At 42.3% G+C, this 15,654-nt stretch overlaps 2 protein-coding genes across 3 annotated transcripts in view; one reads left to right on the forward strand and one right to left on the reverse strand.

Moving 5' to 3' along the window:
* Nucleotides 1-1,521: 1,521 nt before the first annotated feature.
* Nucleotides 1,522-2,948, forward strand: zgc:113531 (uncharacterized protein LOC541359 homolog; the record flags this gene model as incomplete). Its single annotated transcript, XM_042335515.1, is given in 2 exon segments — nt 1,522-1,651; nt 2,595-2,948. Coding segments are annotated over 2 exon segments (324 nt in total), but the record flags the coding sequence as incomplete, so codon positions are not given.
* Nucleotides 2,949-9,492: 6,544 nt separating this feature from the next.
* Nucleotides 9,493-15,654, reverse strand: part of b4galt2 (UDP-Gal:betaGlcNAc beta 1,4- galactosyltransferase, polypeptide 2) — an 88,230-nt gene continuing 82,068 nt past the window's right edge. Inside the window, exons 6-7 of one of the 2 annotated variants that reach the window (XM_007899931.2) lie at nt 14,631-14,735; nt 9,495-9,852 (exon numbers count right to left, since the gene is read on the reverse strand). In XM_007899931.2, the coding sequence (XP_007898122.1) occupies nt 9,702-9,852; nt 14,631-14,735 (256 nt within the window). In that variant the 3' untranslated portion in view covers nt 9,495-9,701. Of the gene's footprint in view, nt 9,853-14,630; nt 14,736-15,654 lie in introns of both variants that reach the window. The other variant, XM_007899932.2, reaches the window with a different exon arrangement.

The raw sequence follows: 15,654 nt of genomic DNA on the forward strand, positions 1-15,654 counted from the left end.
CACTGCCCCCCCACTGCCCCCCCACCCCCCCCACTGACCAACACCCCCCCACCCCCCCACTGACCAACACCCCACTGACCAACACCCCCACTGACCAACACCCCCACTGACCAACACCCCACTGACCAACACCCCCCCACTGACCAACACCCCCCCACTGACCAACACCCCACTGCCCCCCACTGCCCCCACCCCCCACTGACCAACACCCCCACTGACCCCCACCCCCCCACTGACCAACACCCCACTGACCCCCCACTGACCAACACACCCCCCACTGACCCCCCACTGCCCCCCCACTGACCAACCCCCCCCACTGACACCCCACTGACCAACACCCCCCCACTGACCAACACCCCCCCCACTGACCCCCCCACCCCTCCACTGACCAACACCCCCCCACTGACCCCCCACCCCCCACTGACCAACCCCCCCACTGACCCCCACCCCCCCACTGACCAACACCCCCACTGACCAAACCCCCACTGACCCCCCACCCCCCACTGACCAACACCCCCCCCACCCCCCCACTGACCAACACCCCCACTGCCCCCCCCCCCCCCACTGACCAACACCCCCCCACTGACCCCCACTGACCAACACCCCCCCCACTGACCCCCCACTGACCAACACCCCCCACCCCCCACTGACCAACACCCCACTGACCAACACCCCCACTGACCAACACCCCCACTGACCAACACCCCCCCCACTGACCAACACCCCCCCCACTGACCAACACCCCCCCACTGACCAACACCCCACTGACCCCCCACCCCCCCACTGACCAACACCCCCACTGACCCCCACCCACCCACTGAACCCCCCCACCCACCCACTGAACCCCCCATCCACTGACCCCCACCACCCACTGACCAACACCCCCACTGAACCCCACCCACCCACTGACCAACACCCCACCCACTGACCCCCCCACCCACCCACCGACCCCCCCACTGACCAACACCCCCACCCACTGACCAACCCCCCACCCACTGACCCCCTACTGACCATCCCCCACCCACTGACCCCTGCCACTGACCAACACCCCACCCACTGACCCCCACCCCCACTGACCAACACCCCCACCCACTGACCCCCCCCCACTGACCCCCCACCCCCCCCACCGATTTTGTGATGATGCAAAGTGATGATCCGTCTCAAACCATTATATAATAATAATAATCCTTTCATTCGCTTTGGCTCCTCGTTATGTCTTCGAGACTCTCAAAGCGCCTCACACTGTGCAGTGAGTTGACTGTATAGATTGTGGGCAAAACGCAGCAGCCAATTGCACTCAGTATATTCTGCGATTAGCTTTGAGACGTCTATAAGACGTGATAAGGCACTGTATCAAACACAACGATTATTATTATTATTTCATTCAGCACGACATGAGGTTGGACCTGCTAACATCACAGCAAAGCAACTCCCCCCCACCCCATTACAAGATGCCTTTTTAAGGGTTTATTCGGGTCACTTTACTGTGAACTGTACGGCCTTCTCTCGTTGTGTTTTCAGCCATCGGAGTGTGAGCAGTGCACGTGTGACATGGATGGGATTGCACGGTGTCTGGTTGCTGACTGTGCCCCACCGCCTTGTGTCAACCCGGTCTACGAGAAGGGGAAGTGTTGCCCAGAGTGCAAGGATGGTGAGCCACAGCTGCGACATTTACACGGCGCATTTCACGTCAGGAGGACCTCCCAAGGCGCTGGACGGTCAGGGGTGTGGCCCCGAGCTGGGGGCTGGGATCGGGAGGGGTGGAGGCCAGGGAGGGAGGGTTAGGCCGAAGGCAAGGGCGAAGAGGAAGGTCTCGAAGAGAAGGCGAGGGAGGGAGTGAGGCAAACGTAACAGTGCAGATGATCAAAATGGACAGACACGGAACATCCTTTTTCCCTCTGGTCATGGTCAGTTTGAGAAGCTTCTCCCGCTTTCCAAGTCGTTTGTCTCAACAGTTCTCGTGTGTTTAAAAAAAAATGATAATAATGCATCTCAAGGAGTGGCTCCAAACCCAACTCTGAACCAGAAGTTTTCCTCTGAAGCCACCAGTAAACTATTTGGGGAGGTTTTGTATGGACAAAATTGACCTTGCACAGATACAGCCTTGTGGAATCATCCTTAAAAACTGATTAAATTGGTGAAGTGGCTCTGATGTTTAGGAAGACAAATTTAGTTTTTTTTTACTGGGAGCGGCTATGGTTCTTACCAATCATACCCGGGCTCGATGGGAACGGGGCAGAGATCTATGACATAAGTAATAAAAATAATAATAACGATAATTATTATTATTAAGCAGATTAACTTGAACTTACATCCCTGAAATTGACCTCCACTGTGAACACCTAAATATCTTTGAAATGCACAACGCCTAGAACGTACATTGAGTATCCCCGGGAACCATAGTGATGGATTAGAGCACTCAAACTGGTAGATTTATTTAGCAAACGCAATATATTTTATGACACCGCTGAACCTCTGCATGTTTGTCACCTTCAGTTTGTTGTACTCTTGTCTGCTCTGTTCAATAAATCTCCAGTTTATTGACCAAAAAAAGTGAGAGACACAAAATTAACCGTTTTTACTGTTTGCTAAAGGTCCCAACTGTTACAGTGACTCCAGCCAGATCCAGGTGATCGCTGGAGGAACGACGGTGTGGATTGACAAATGCACCCATTGCCGTTGCCACGACGGGCAAGATGTTGGCTACTGGGAAGGTAACCGTGTGGCCAAGTGTGTGAGGATGAGGAACTGCACTCCAAGTGTCGGGCACCGTCAGTCACCGCATTGAGATCAGAGACTATTTCGATGCTTTCCCATCTTCTCGTCACTCTGAATCATACCACTGGCCCAAACAGTTGGCTCCTGTTATACACAACGAGCACCAAAACCTTATTCACAACTTAAGATCAATAATAGTGTTATGTACAATAAAAAGCCTTTTGCAGTCATGTCGGTTGTAGATTTTTGTACCTTGCACCCTCACATTTCATTCTTTTCCAGATCAAGTGCACCAAAGTGTTGATTTTCTGCTGGAGCTTTAATGGAATCGCATTGACGATAGGTACTGTAGAAAGTTTTGTGTCAGGTTTCCTGGATTGGAAGTGTGGCAGTAGTACTGTCGTGAAGATAACTGAAGGTGCAGTTACACGATACGATGCGCAGCAAATGATAGGTAAAAAAAAAGTTAAAATGAACCAAACCATTACTTAGCAGCATATGATGTATGTCATTTATTGGTGAGAAGTTGTGTGGAGTGGCATTATTTGCTTCGTGCCAAATATTTGCCACTATCTGCACTTTGGAATTCTCACGGTATAAAGTTTTTTTCAATCTAAATTGCAAGTGGATCAGGTTTATGGATTGAGAAGAGGGATAGATGCGTAACTGCAATATACGGACATGTGTTAATGTATAATATGTACCCAGTTTAGCCACAGTTATGTCCGTTAACTAAAGGTATCCAGACAGATAAGCTCATTGATTAAAGCGTTTCCTATAAGTTGATCCGGCTTTTAAAACCCACCGTCACCAAGTTGCTCATCACAATCTTACTCACTCAGACTTGCTTGTTTTGAGACGTTTTGTATCCAACTGAACCTCACTGTATGTATCCCCTGTGCGTTCAATCGTTTTAGGGAATTCACCTATTTTTCAACATTTTGAGCAACAGCATATTAATCTCATGCACAATAAATCATGTTACCAGCGTAGAAAGGTTTAAAATGTTTATTGTATACAAAAGAATTACTTTGATGTGCGTACACATATATAGTGTATTTAAAGTTATAAGAATCCAAATAATATACAAAAACATGACCAAATTAGTTCAGTCCACAGCATATGCAAATAAAGTCTGTCACCCAGCACCATAGAACATAGTGGAGGATGGGATAGGTTGTACAAAAATGACTGATTTTATTTCCTGGTCAAGTAATTCATTCCCTGTATTCAACTGTATATATATATATATATTAAAAAAACAAAGAACAGAAAGATTCACTTTAAATGATAGTGATTTTTTCCATTGTGTCCAGTATTAATGACAACAGGCAGTGAGCTCCCATGGGGGCTGTATGGTTATTAGATTTAATCTCTGGCGCTAAGCAATTAAGTCAACAAGTTTCTTCCTACATTCCAAACACACAAACAGCTGAAACCAGGCTAATGACTGATACCAACAACATTTTTNATAGCAAAGGAGATGATTCAACTTAATAATAATAATAATTTGGTCACTCACTCCTCGACTGTGTGTGGGACGCTGCTGTGCGCAATTGGCTGCTGCGTTTCACCCTCAAAATATACAGTCAATTCACTTTACAGTATATTCTGTGAAGCGCTTTGAGACGTCTCGAAGACGTGATCAGGCGCTGTGCCAAATGCAAGGATTATTATTATTAACCTTTGTCAAAGCAAAGTTGATCACCAAAATAGAAAAGGACACCAGTTTATGTTAAAGGTGGTATCAAGATGGCTCAATTCCTGGGAAAGCCATGTTCAAAGTCCACTCAATTGGGTCCACTGGAAAAGTTCACGTTGCAATGACGTTTCCAATGATGTTCAGATTTTGTTTCCAACAAAAAACTTTCAATAATTTACAACAGTGGAAATGATTGGGAACATGAGCTCAGAGAAGATGAGCTCTCAGCTCTCAGCTAATCCCATCATTGCTTCGTCTTTTGTGCACAAACTTTCTCACAATAACAAGCATTAAACTGTTCACTACCGAACTGTTTCCATTGCAAAGTAGGTAAAATCTTGCAAACCCTCTAACAGAGAGCTGGATTTTACATTGTGGTATAGAAAACATTTTTGTTGTAGCTTTCAATAGTATTTCATATTCTGTTGTAACCTGTTGATAACATGAAGGAATATGTCCCAAAACACTCCTATCTGTACAAAACATTGAACAGGACTTATCTATTGCAAGATCTGCAATTCATAAACTAGAAGTCAATTCAGACGCCTAGACCCAGTTTACATGAATTTAATATTACATTCAAGGAATTAATGTGGGCTAAAACTGTTGTAGTGTTAATATTTGTTCAACATGCTTCGGAAATATAATGCTCTACAAACTACCCTGACAATGTCTAGCAATGAAGGAGACTTGACTTGAGCTCAGAAGAAGAGGGAAGGTGATCAAATCAGATTGTGTTACTTTACACAGAGGACAGGGAGTGAAGGTGTGCATTTGACTCTTTTTGAATGGCTGTAACTGATATTTATCATGAACTGAAAACAGGTGCAGGAAACTATAGGGTGTAGAGGAGGGAGGGAGAGAAATTGACAACTGGTTTGGGGTTTGTCTGTGGAATTATGACATCTTCTCATTGCAGGTGCGCTTTGAGACGTCTTGAAGACGTGATAAGGCGCTATATGAAATGCAAAGATTATTATCATTATGGGTGTGAACAAGCTGGGATTCACGTATACCTCTATAATGTTTTAGAAAGTGTGATATTTATATGAAGGCCCAAGGCATATAGTGCAGTGCATTTTGCCAACATTTTTGTGAAAAGTAGCAGAAAAATAAGATGAGCCAAGAAAAGCTATCCCGTTGTTTTCCATTATTCGTTCTATAAATAATTGGTTGTTAACACGTTGTTCATATCCATTGTTTTACAGCTAATAAAGCACAAAAGGAGGGAGAGAAATTCATCCATTCGAAGCATAATGTCTCCTCCACAATTCTAGAAATATTGGTTTACTAGCTGATAGGAAATCTGTTCTCCCATCAATTCTACGAGTTCTGTATTCACCTTGTCTGAAGATGAATTATAAGGCAGAACCAGATAGGACTGATTCTATTGCTGTTACCTGGTGTGTAAAGTATATGTGCAGGAGATGACACTGAGGCTCGCACCGATCATACAGTTCCAGATATGAAATGGATTGACTGCCATGCAATCAAAAATCTTAAAATCGTAACATGATAATACGTTGCCTGAAATCAAAGCATTATCCAACTATATACATTCTGTAGAACCTTGGATGGTTTAGATTTGTGTATTGAACCAATTGATCAGAACCAACAAAATCCAGTTTGCTGTTTGGCTAGTTTGAATCCAAAATAACAACAGTTTCTTTGCACCAAGTTACCAAGCAAAACATGCCTGACATGTACAGTATCAGATGAGTGAATGAACTGCTTTAACCTAGTGAGCGCTCTGTACATACAGGAGCCAACAGTGAAACAAGCCATACAGTCCCAGACAGGAATGAAATGCGTACTGTACGTCCACACCGTTTAGAGATCACTGAAACACACGTACGCACGGTATTGTTTATGCGTCAATCTCCTACCTTTTCTGCTGAATACAAGTATACAAATATTTACGTAGATGCCATTAAAGTGACATCTTTCAAAGTTTAAGGAAATTCACGTGATTCCAGAAATGAAATCACTTTAATTCAAAACATCATCAATGCACACTGGTATACAATAGGATGGTTAGGATACTTTTGTCACCTTGACAAAAGGAATGTGGTAACTCAATCCACGGCTGTTTGTGGGACGCTGCTGTACGCAATTGGCTGCTGCGTTTCGCCCACAAAATACACAATCACTGCATTTTACAATATATTCTGTGAAGCGCGCATATGTTCTCAGGTCCAGCCACATGACAAAGTCAAGATCAAGTTCAAAGTGGAACCATTAACAGAGAGGATAATAAAACCATCAGTTACCTTTGCACGAGTCAATTTCATGCCAGGGTATAGATAACCCACCTGACTACTTTGAACCAAAAGCATGATTCAGGGAAACCTTAGAGAAAACATCCGAGGAGAAGTATATATATATATATACCTTTTTAATATATACACACCTTTCAGATTTATAAAAACCTGGAAAAAAACATTGCCATTTATATTCTTCCCGAAATGTTATCTTTAATGAAGAAGCAATGAACTTGGACGGACTTTGCTATAAAACTGTATGTTTCCAAACGATAAGCGTTTCTTTGAAATTTTGAATAAAATATAGAAAAGTACCCTCGCATCAGCCAATGCTAAATATATATACATTTGTACCCTACTTTTTGATAGTATTCTCTTCGGAGATCTGCCATTTTCCGGGGGTAATAATCCCTTACAAAAAAGTGATCACTTAATCCATGACAATTTGTGGGACGCTGCTGTGCGCAATTGGCTGCCGCATTTCGCCCACAAAACATGTAGTCAATCCATTTTACATATATTCTGTGAAGCGATTTGACACGTCTCGAAGACGTGATAAGGCGCTATAACAAATGCAAGGATTATTACTATTATTATTTACTCCCTCTTACTGGGATCCAGCCAAAAGCATCATCAATACAAATCATATTCAGAAGTACAATCTGGATTTAATATGGTGGAACCCGCTCATATTCTAGACAAATTGGGAAGAGTAGAAGGAACCAATCTAGAACATGAGCGAGGTCATCAAGTTCATCTGAATTTCAGAATAAGATTTTGAACGTTCAAAGGGGAGTAGAATGATCCATTATGATAGGATCTCTGCTCAACCTCACACCCTCCGCACACAGACAGCATAGCATCACAGCATCTGACCGCACAAAGTACACTTGTGGGGAGTTCTGACAAAGTATGTCAGTTTCGTTTGTTCCGAGGTAGAAAACTTCCTAAATCCAGCCTTGGCTTACAGTGGAATTTGATTATCTGCCATAATAGAAAGTGACCCTGCTGGATAATCAAAGTTCTCCAGAGTCGCTTGCTGTCTGCTCCATAGACAAGTGTCAGGTGTCATTATAACATCTGGAAAGCTGCAGGAGCCTTTAGTCGGGGAAGAAAGTATTGAAGCAGTATGTGAGCAGGAGGGCGAGGCAGCGTTAAGATAATGAGTGAAAGGCTGGCGATGGGGGGGGAGGGGGGGATCATGTTGTACTGGAAGCAGGAGCTCAATCTTAGGGTTGAATTTCAGGAGGAGAGATTTCCACCTTCCTGTTTATGGTGGATAATTGGAAAAGCACCTAATCGGGGTTTCATTAAATGGTCATTTCCTAACAGATTTATTAGAGAGTTTAACATGTTCTTAATCGAAGGAGGATTTGTTTTGGCTTCTGTGCATTGATCGGAAAGGGTTTTGTGGAATTCAAAGAATTCAGTGTTCAATACAACAACAAAAACAACAACAACGTGTGTTTATATAGGGCCCTTCACACAGGGTAACGTGCCAGAGAACTTGACAATGTGGAGACTGACACAACTCAAACCTGACTGGAAACCCAACTTAAACCAAAAGACCACTCGGCCAAACACTATCTTCTATGTTATATGCTTTCAGGTATCAATATTTAGTATAATCTGGTAAATTAACTTTTTTTAAAAAAAATTGTGAAATCTCCCTCTACCTACACAAAATAAGTAGTTTAAACACCAACCTCATAGAATTCCCCCCCACCCGACCCCCCACCCCGACAGCACCGCATAACATTCCCACTTCCCACCTCAGCTTCCTCTAACTGAAACGACCAGTTTAGGTAAAGTTTTGTGCTGTGGATTAATTCCCAAACTATTTCACGTAATCCATTTGCAACAGAAGAGGGAGACATTCATTCCATCAATTCAGGTTGAAATCGAACACAAGTCCCCAAGGATATTTATGTTCATACAGACACCATACAATCACAGCAGCAACAAATATATTATTCTTTGATATATAACTGTATTAGACATCTACTTTTGCTGGTCTTTTGTATTTGAAAACATCTATGTGGGCATAAATCTAGTGGAGAGAGCAATTTTATTTTTCTACTGGGAATTAATTAAAATCTTCAAGATCTGAATTTGGGGAATAAGAAGGCTTCTGCAAAATTCCCGGTGTAATTCGACCAGATTATGAGGCCAATTTATTCATTTGACCTCACTCAAAAAGAAAAAAAAAATTACAAGACTACAAATTTCTTTCTATTTATTCAGAGAACTCCGTGAATCCAGACAGATTTTTTTCTTTCCTGGTATTTCTGTTTCATTTTCCGTCATGTTTTTTTTTTTTCTTTTTTTTTATATAGAACTTTATAACATTCAATATTAGAAATGTACAGGAAAGACCTTCTGTTATAGGATAGAAAACATGAGCATATAGTGGTTCTGAAAGATGCAAGAGGCATTCGGCACTCAAAGAATTAAACCAGTTGTGACCTTCAGTGACCTTGCAGACGGGTAGTGATACAGTATAAGATCCTTGTCAGCAACAAAAAGGAAAATCTCATCCAAAATTCTGCCATAATAATCTTTTCAGTGCAGCAGATCCAAAACAGAGCAAATCTTTTCTTCAGTGAAATGAAGCCATCTTTAATTAGCCCAAGCGATTTGTGAAGAGTACCGAAGAGTTAGTGTAGAACTTCATTTTCCGACTGATTTCACACACACACACAAAAAAAACTCTTAAAAGGAATAAATCTTCCCAGATCAGTTTGTCCTCCTCCTGCTTGTCTCTCCCCCCCCCCCCCACCCCCACCCCCACACCGCTTTACATCTCTCAACTGCAGGAGACGGGATCGTAGCAGTTTTACGGAGAGGATTTTCCCCCCTTTTTCACACGCTGTGTTCGTTTTTTTTTAAAAAAAATTAGTCAGCATAATTCTTTGGAGAGTCAGGAAGAAAATGAGAGAGAAAGCGGCTGCCCTCTGCCAGCCAGACAGAAACCACAGAGGGCGATGGGAGTCGTGTCGGCAGGAGAAGCGTGTGGTCTGCTATCCTCTCGGAGGCCGGTGTGGGGGAGTGCCAATGTCCACTGTGATGTTCGTGTACAATGGGAACCTGCTCACATTCAGCAGCTGGTACTTCAAGGAGTTGATCCCATCTCGCAGCATGTTGATCTTCGTGTTCTGGATTTTTGTAAACCTGAAAAGTAAATGCGTGGGTTTTTTTTTTTTCCGTATAAATCATTGGATAATCGATCAACAACAACACACGACATTTACACAATGACACACGACATTTACACAATGACACACGACATTTTGTGGAGTCCTGTAGCTCAGTGGTTAGAGCACTCGCTTTGCAAGTGAGAGACCTGAGTTCAATTCCAGGCAGAGGGCGAAACCTTGGGCAAGTTTCCTTACTCCACACAGAGCCTAATAATAATCCTCCAAAACCCAAAACAATAATAAATTGGTCATTTTCAATCTACAACTGTTTGTGGGACATTGCTGTGCGCAATTGGCTGCCGAGTTCGCCCACAAATATACAGTCAATTCACTTTACAGTGTGTTCTGTGAAGCGCTTTGGGACGTCCTCCCGACGTGAAAAGCGCTATATCAAATGCAAGGATTATTATTATTATTATTATTTACACGGCCCCTTTCACACCGGGAGGACGTCCCAAGGCACTGGACAGTCAGGGATTTGGACCTGAGCTGGGGGTTGGGATCAGGATGGGGTGGAGGGCGGGGAGGGTGGGGTAGGAGGGTGGCCGAATGCACAGTCGAAGAGGAGGGTCCTGTGATGGGCCTTGAAGGAGGTGAGAGAGGGAGCGAGGCCGAGGGACTGAAGCCCACAAAACATACAGTTAATTTGCTTTACAGTCTGTGAATCGCTTTGAGATGTCTCGAAGATGTGATAAGGCACTGTATCAAATGCAAGGATTTTATTATTGTTATTATTATTATTGTTATTATTATGTATTCCAAAATGAAACAGCCCGCAGCAACATTCAGAAACCGATACATTTCATGTGTCCGGATATCTATCACTCTCTTTCACCTCTAAAGGATCGCTTTCAACTGCTGTTTGATCTGCCAGATGGAAATCGACGACAACCTGATCAGGTTCCGTATGGATATACACCAATAAAGGCACTTGACCACGGTCGTTATTGTGAAATTGAATTTGATGACAGCTGCACTTCCTACATAAGTATGGATTAAATAGAATTAGAGAACAATTGTCAAATTTAACAGCTGTGACATTAACAGGGTTGATTGACTCTATTTTTCCATCAGTTATCAAGTGGAAGTCCATTTCTGCTTTGTGCATTTCCTATATATCCTGCAAGAGGCACTGAGCGTGTTACTTGATTACTTTGTATGGAGAGGAATGTCTTTGAGGGTTTGCTATTTTGGCGCAGACAATTTCACCATTACCTCAGATACAGCCAGTAACCAAGTTAGTATATCGCATGGAATGCTGCAGTCAGTACCTGGAGAACTGCAAATCCAATCAGTCAGTCTTATTTACTAAACTAGGCAATGTTTAAAATAATAATTTGGTCACTCAGCCCACGGCTGTTTGTTCCTCGGCAGTCAATTGCGCAAAAAAATAAACAAATGATAAACGGACTGAGGATGGAGGAGAAATGCACTGATGTGACTCACTTATACAGTCAGACATGGATTGTAAATTTTCATCCACAAAATACACAGTCAATTCACTTTGCAGTATATACTGTGAGGCGCTTTGAGACGTCTCAATGACATGATAAGGCGCTATATCAAATGCAAGGCTTATTAATATTATTACTTAATGGTGCATTTCTTTTTTGTATGTATGTGTGTCACACAACCAGAGGCAGGAGGTGATGTCAGGGACAGTGATACCTTCACATGAAGTACAATGGTGTAACTCAATGTAAAATCCTGGCGATCTAATGGCATTTGCAAAGCTGCAGATCATGTCAACAGAAACATCTTGATATTGTAGTAAGCATCATAACCTCTTTTGCCAATTCTCAAAGTAACATATGGAAAAGATATTACTCCAGCAAATATTCTATATTTTCCGACCCACACGTATTATCAATTCGACATAAGTTTCAGTAGGAATTTGTGGTGGAAAGGAATAAATATTTCCTATTTAATAGGAAAACTGAAACACATTGTTGCTGGTGGCCAGAATCTAACTATTGATGATACTAATGAGTCACTGTGAAGCAACAATCTGCTGCCAGATTCCATTCTGACTACTTGCCAAAGTGCTTCCCTGTCAATATCGTGGGAACATCATCTGCCCTGAGAGCAACACAGTGCTGTGTTTGTTACTTTAACGAGGAAGGTGAACTAGATGGACCTTGGTCTTTTTTTCGTCTCGCATTTCTTATTGCTTTACACTGTTTTAATGACTACATTTTCAACTGAATTAGATCCCCCAAAATCACTTTGAAGAGCAGTGATGAGAAACAGCTGAGTTCAAATCCCTGTGATGCTCATTTTGGTGTTTGCCACTGGAATAATCTATACAGCTCATTGAACTCAAAATCTATTATTTTGTAATACAGTCTTTTGAGTTACTCCTACTATTTTATAGTGGGCAGTGTTTTTTTTATATAAACACAGTGATTTTAGCCAAATACAACTAGTGGCAGTTGGATCTTGCTCCAGTTGAGTTCTCCCCTCTCATGTGTAATGAATAAACTGCTCATTTCCTAGAGATGTATTAAAGTCCACACATGCATTGAGCATCACTACTCCATTTTCTGTCTTCCAACACTCAGCACAGTGAACATCTTTTGCATGTACAAGCCGGAAGGTTAGAAGATTCAGTAACAGAATTTCATGTAACATGAGGAAGCTACGATAGTTCAGTCTGATTAGGATCAGCTATCATCCCGAATTATTTATTTCATTTCATGCGTATAAGCCCTTTAGCAGTAAAAAAACTAATTTAACAAGACACCAAATTCCTTCCTGATTTCATTGACTGATAGGTGCTATCTCTCAGATATATATATATCTACAAACAAAAGCAAAGTTGATGCTAAACAAAGGTCATTCAGCCTGTCAAAGTTTGTCTCTTTAGAAAATAATAGGATATAACTGAGGAGAAATATCTATCTATTCCATTAAAGGATATTGATGGGATAGATGTCCATTTTCCTCAGTGGGATATTACAGGTCGGAAGATTACTTTCTCTCTAAACCCAGATTGGCCGTTTAGACAATTACTTTGTGTTTCATTCATTTCCTAAATTCCAAGTGAAATTTGGTCTCTTCTCTTTGTGAATAGCGTGAAAAGTCAGAAATAAGAAGCCGTCACCATTGTTTTAAATCACCTGGTTGGACAAAACGTCAACATTCCCATCCCAAGGCCAGCGAGTTAACCTGACAATATACTTCTGCCCTGGTCCACTAAAGCCATCACAGGCACAACTCCTAAACTGTGCTGCTAAAATATACGCCAAACTTCCTGCTGAGTCACTGCGGCTCCGTGGCAGATGGAGCCATCACTTGAGCAAAGCTCAAGATCTTTTCATATCTACCACCTCCTACTCGCAAAGACAAGTTGTGCTTAAAAAAANCTCTGCCACCCTTTCACCTCTGGATACAATTTTTTTAAAAAAAACCCTACAAAATGACAAGTACCAGACAGTAACAGAGGGGGAAAAAAATCAACTAAGATGACATGGTGGAATTGACAATATTCACGAAGGTTAGCTAATCATCTCAAGCTGTGCAACAGAGCATCTCCGCTCGCTGCCTGATTAGATCCCTTAACACAAGAATGAGCGTCAACACTCCATTAAGCCGATAACCGCCAGGCACGAAAAATCATGTTCCTGTGATTGCAGAAATACTGTAACTGTGCATCGTTTCTCATTGTACAGGCAGGTGACAGCAGAATGCATTAGTGTCATCCCGAGGTGGCTTTTCAAGATAAGCAAGAGAGCCACGGCCCATCTGAAATCTCATTTATCAACACTAATTTCAGGAAGTGGCTTCACATCTCATTAGACTCTCCAGATACTTGGAGACCTCTGCTCCCTTGAAGAGAATTCCCCAGAAGCTGTCGCAAACACTTTGTCTCGTTCTCTCTCTCACTCTCTCTCTCTGTGCAAGTAACCAATGCTGTTTGTTCCACTAATTGCTGCATTTGCTGATTGACGTGGCAGAGTGGAATAATTCATTGGGAATATCTTATGCAGAGGAGTCAATTGCCTTCATTATAGAGCAGTTCTTGGACCAGTTCTGCAGCCACCGAGATTCTCATTGCACAGGTTCTAGAAATGCAATAAATCTTCCCGTGCCTCAACCCTGCAGATGTAAGCCTGAGCTCTTCTTAAGCTGTGGATTTACATTGATGGTGCCCCATTTAAACACTCTTTGTGAGAGAAGACAGTTAAACAGCTTTACAATTTGGGGGGGGTTCTGACAACAAGTAAATTCAACCTGGTGTTACAGATATAAGCATACGTGGGAATACAAACGGTCCAGAGTTAGTTATAACTCATCTGATTACTATCGCGGAGACTAGACACCCATTACGTTAAGATTCACCATCCACAACTCGCTTCTGATAAAGCATTCGGAGGAAGAATTTAAAAACATTTAGATGGCCACCTTGGTGTAGAAAGTTGTTTGAGATCCGACATTTTGGTGAGGATTTGGAACATTTCTGAACTCCATAATATATAATAATAATAATAATATTTATGGTGGAAATTCAAATCTCGAGGCACAGTGTTGAACACCTTTGCTTTCCTTCCCTTCCTGTTGAGAGGCAGCTTACCTCCATATTATCCACCTTTTGTTCAAGGGCATTAAAACCTGTGACTTGCGGTGGCTGTTTTCTACCAATCTACGATACAGGGCCACGTTAGATCTGAATGCTGGAGTGTGCCACCGTCTGCCAAACATGCACACTGGAGCTTTAGAGGGAACCGGCAAAGATCTCAATAAGAAACTCACCTCTGGGGGTTAGGTTCGTTGTGCTTGTCTCGTTCATGTTTTATCATCCGATATTTTCCAATTCTGGAATCGGGTCGGTTGACTTTCATACCTCTTAGTGTTATTCTGAAGAATAATAACAAAATTAAAAAAAACCATGTCACAGAAAGTAGGCAGAGAAATTCTTCAGGAATATATTATATATGCACACCTATATATAATACGTGTTATATATAATATGTAGAGGATTTTCTGGTCAGTGAATATAATTTATTTTTCAAGAGGTTTTCAGGAACGACGTTACAATAATTACCCTTTTTAACAGCCATGACAAGGATGACGAGAGAGAGAGCTGTATTTATACTGACAGTCAGACACAGCTGGTCTCAACACTGAATACTGAATTACAAGAAGCAACTTTCTATTCTTTGTGGATATAAACAATCCATTAGCTGATATGAACAAGCAGCAATAACAATAATAATTCTTGCATTTGATATAGCGCCTTAGGGATATCGTAAAGCGCTTCACGGAATATACTGTCAATATACTGTCAAGTGAATTGACTGTATAATACCTAAAAAAAATGCTGTCACTCAATCCAGTACTGTTTTCGGGGCACTGCTGTGCTTAATTGACTGCCGCGTTTTGCCCACAAAATACAGTCGATTCAAATTCAAATGACAGTATATGCTGTGAAGCACTTGGAGACTTCTCGAGAAGAAGTGATAAGGCGCTGTAACAAGTCAAGAATTATTATTATTAGAGAATGGCGCTAAATTCTGTTCTGTGCAGGCATTCCATATGACGTATGGGTACAGTCAAGATCACTCTCCACTTTTGAGAATCCAGCAATTTGTGCAGAGCTTCCTAACAGCCATTGCTGTCAGCTTTTTCCAGGAGTGTGTATAGTGAGGCTATTGTGAAGATAGCCTCTTCCTGATCATTTGCAACACCAAAACGTAACATACATCCAACCTGTCTCCTGTAGGTACCTCCCCGAGGCCTAGAAATGATGGGTTATAACCATCACAGCCACAAGTAT

This window comes from Callorhinchus milii, unplaced genomic scaffold (genome assembly GCF_018977255.1).
Source record: "Callorhinchus milii isolate IMCB2004 unplaced genomic scaffold, IMCB_Cmil_1.0 Scaffold5, whole genome shotgun sequence".
NCBI lineage: Eukaryota > Metazoa > Chordata > Chondrichthyes > Chimaeriformes > Callorhinchidae > Callorhinchus > Callorhinchus milii.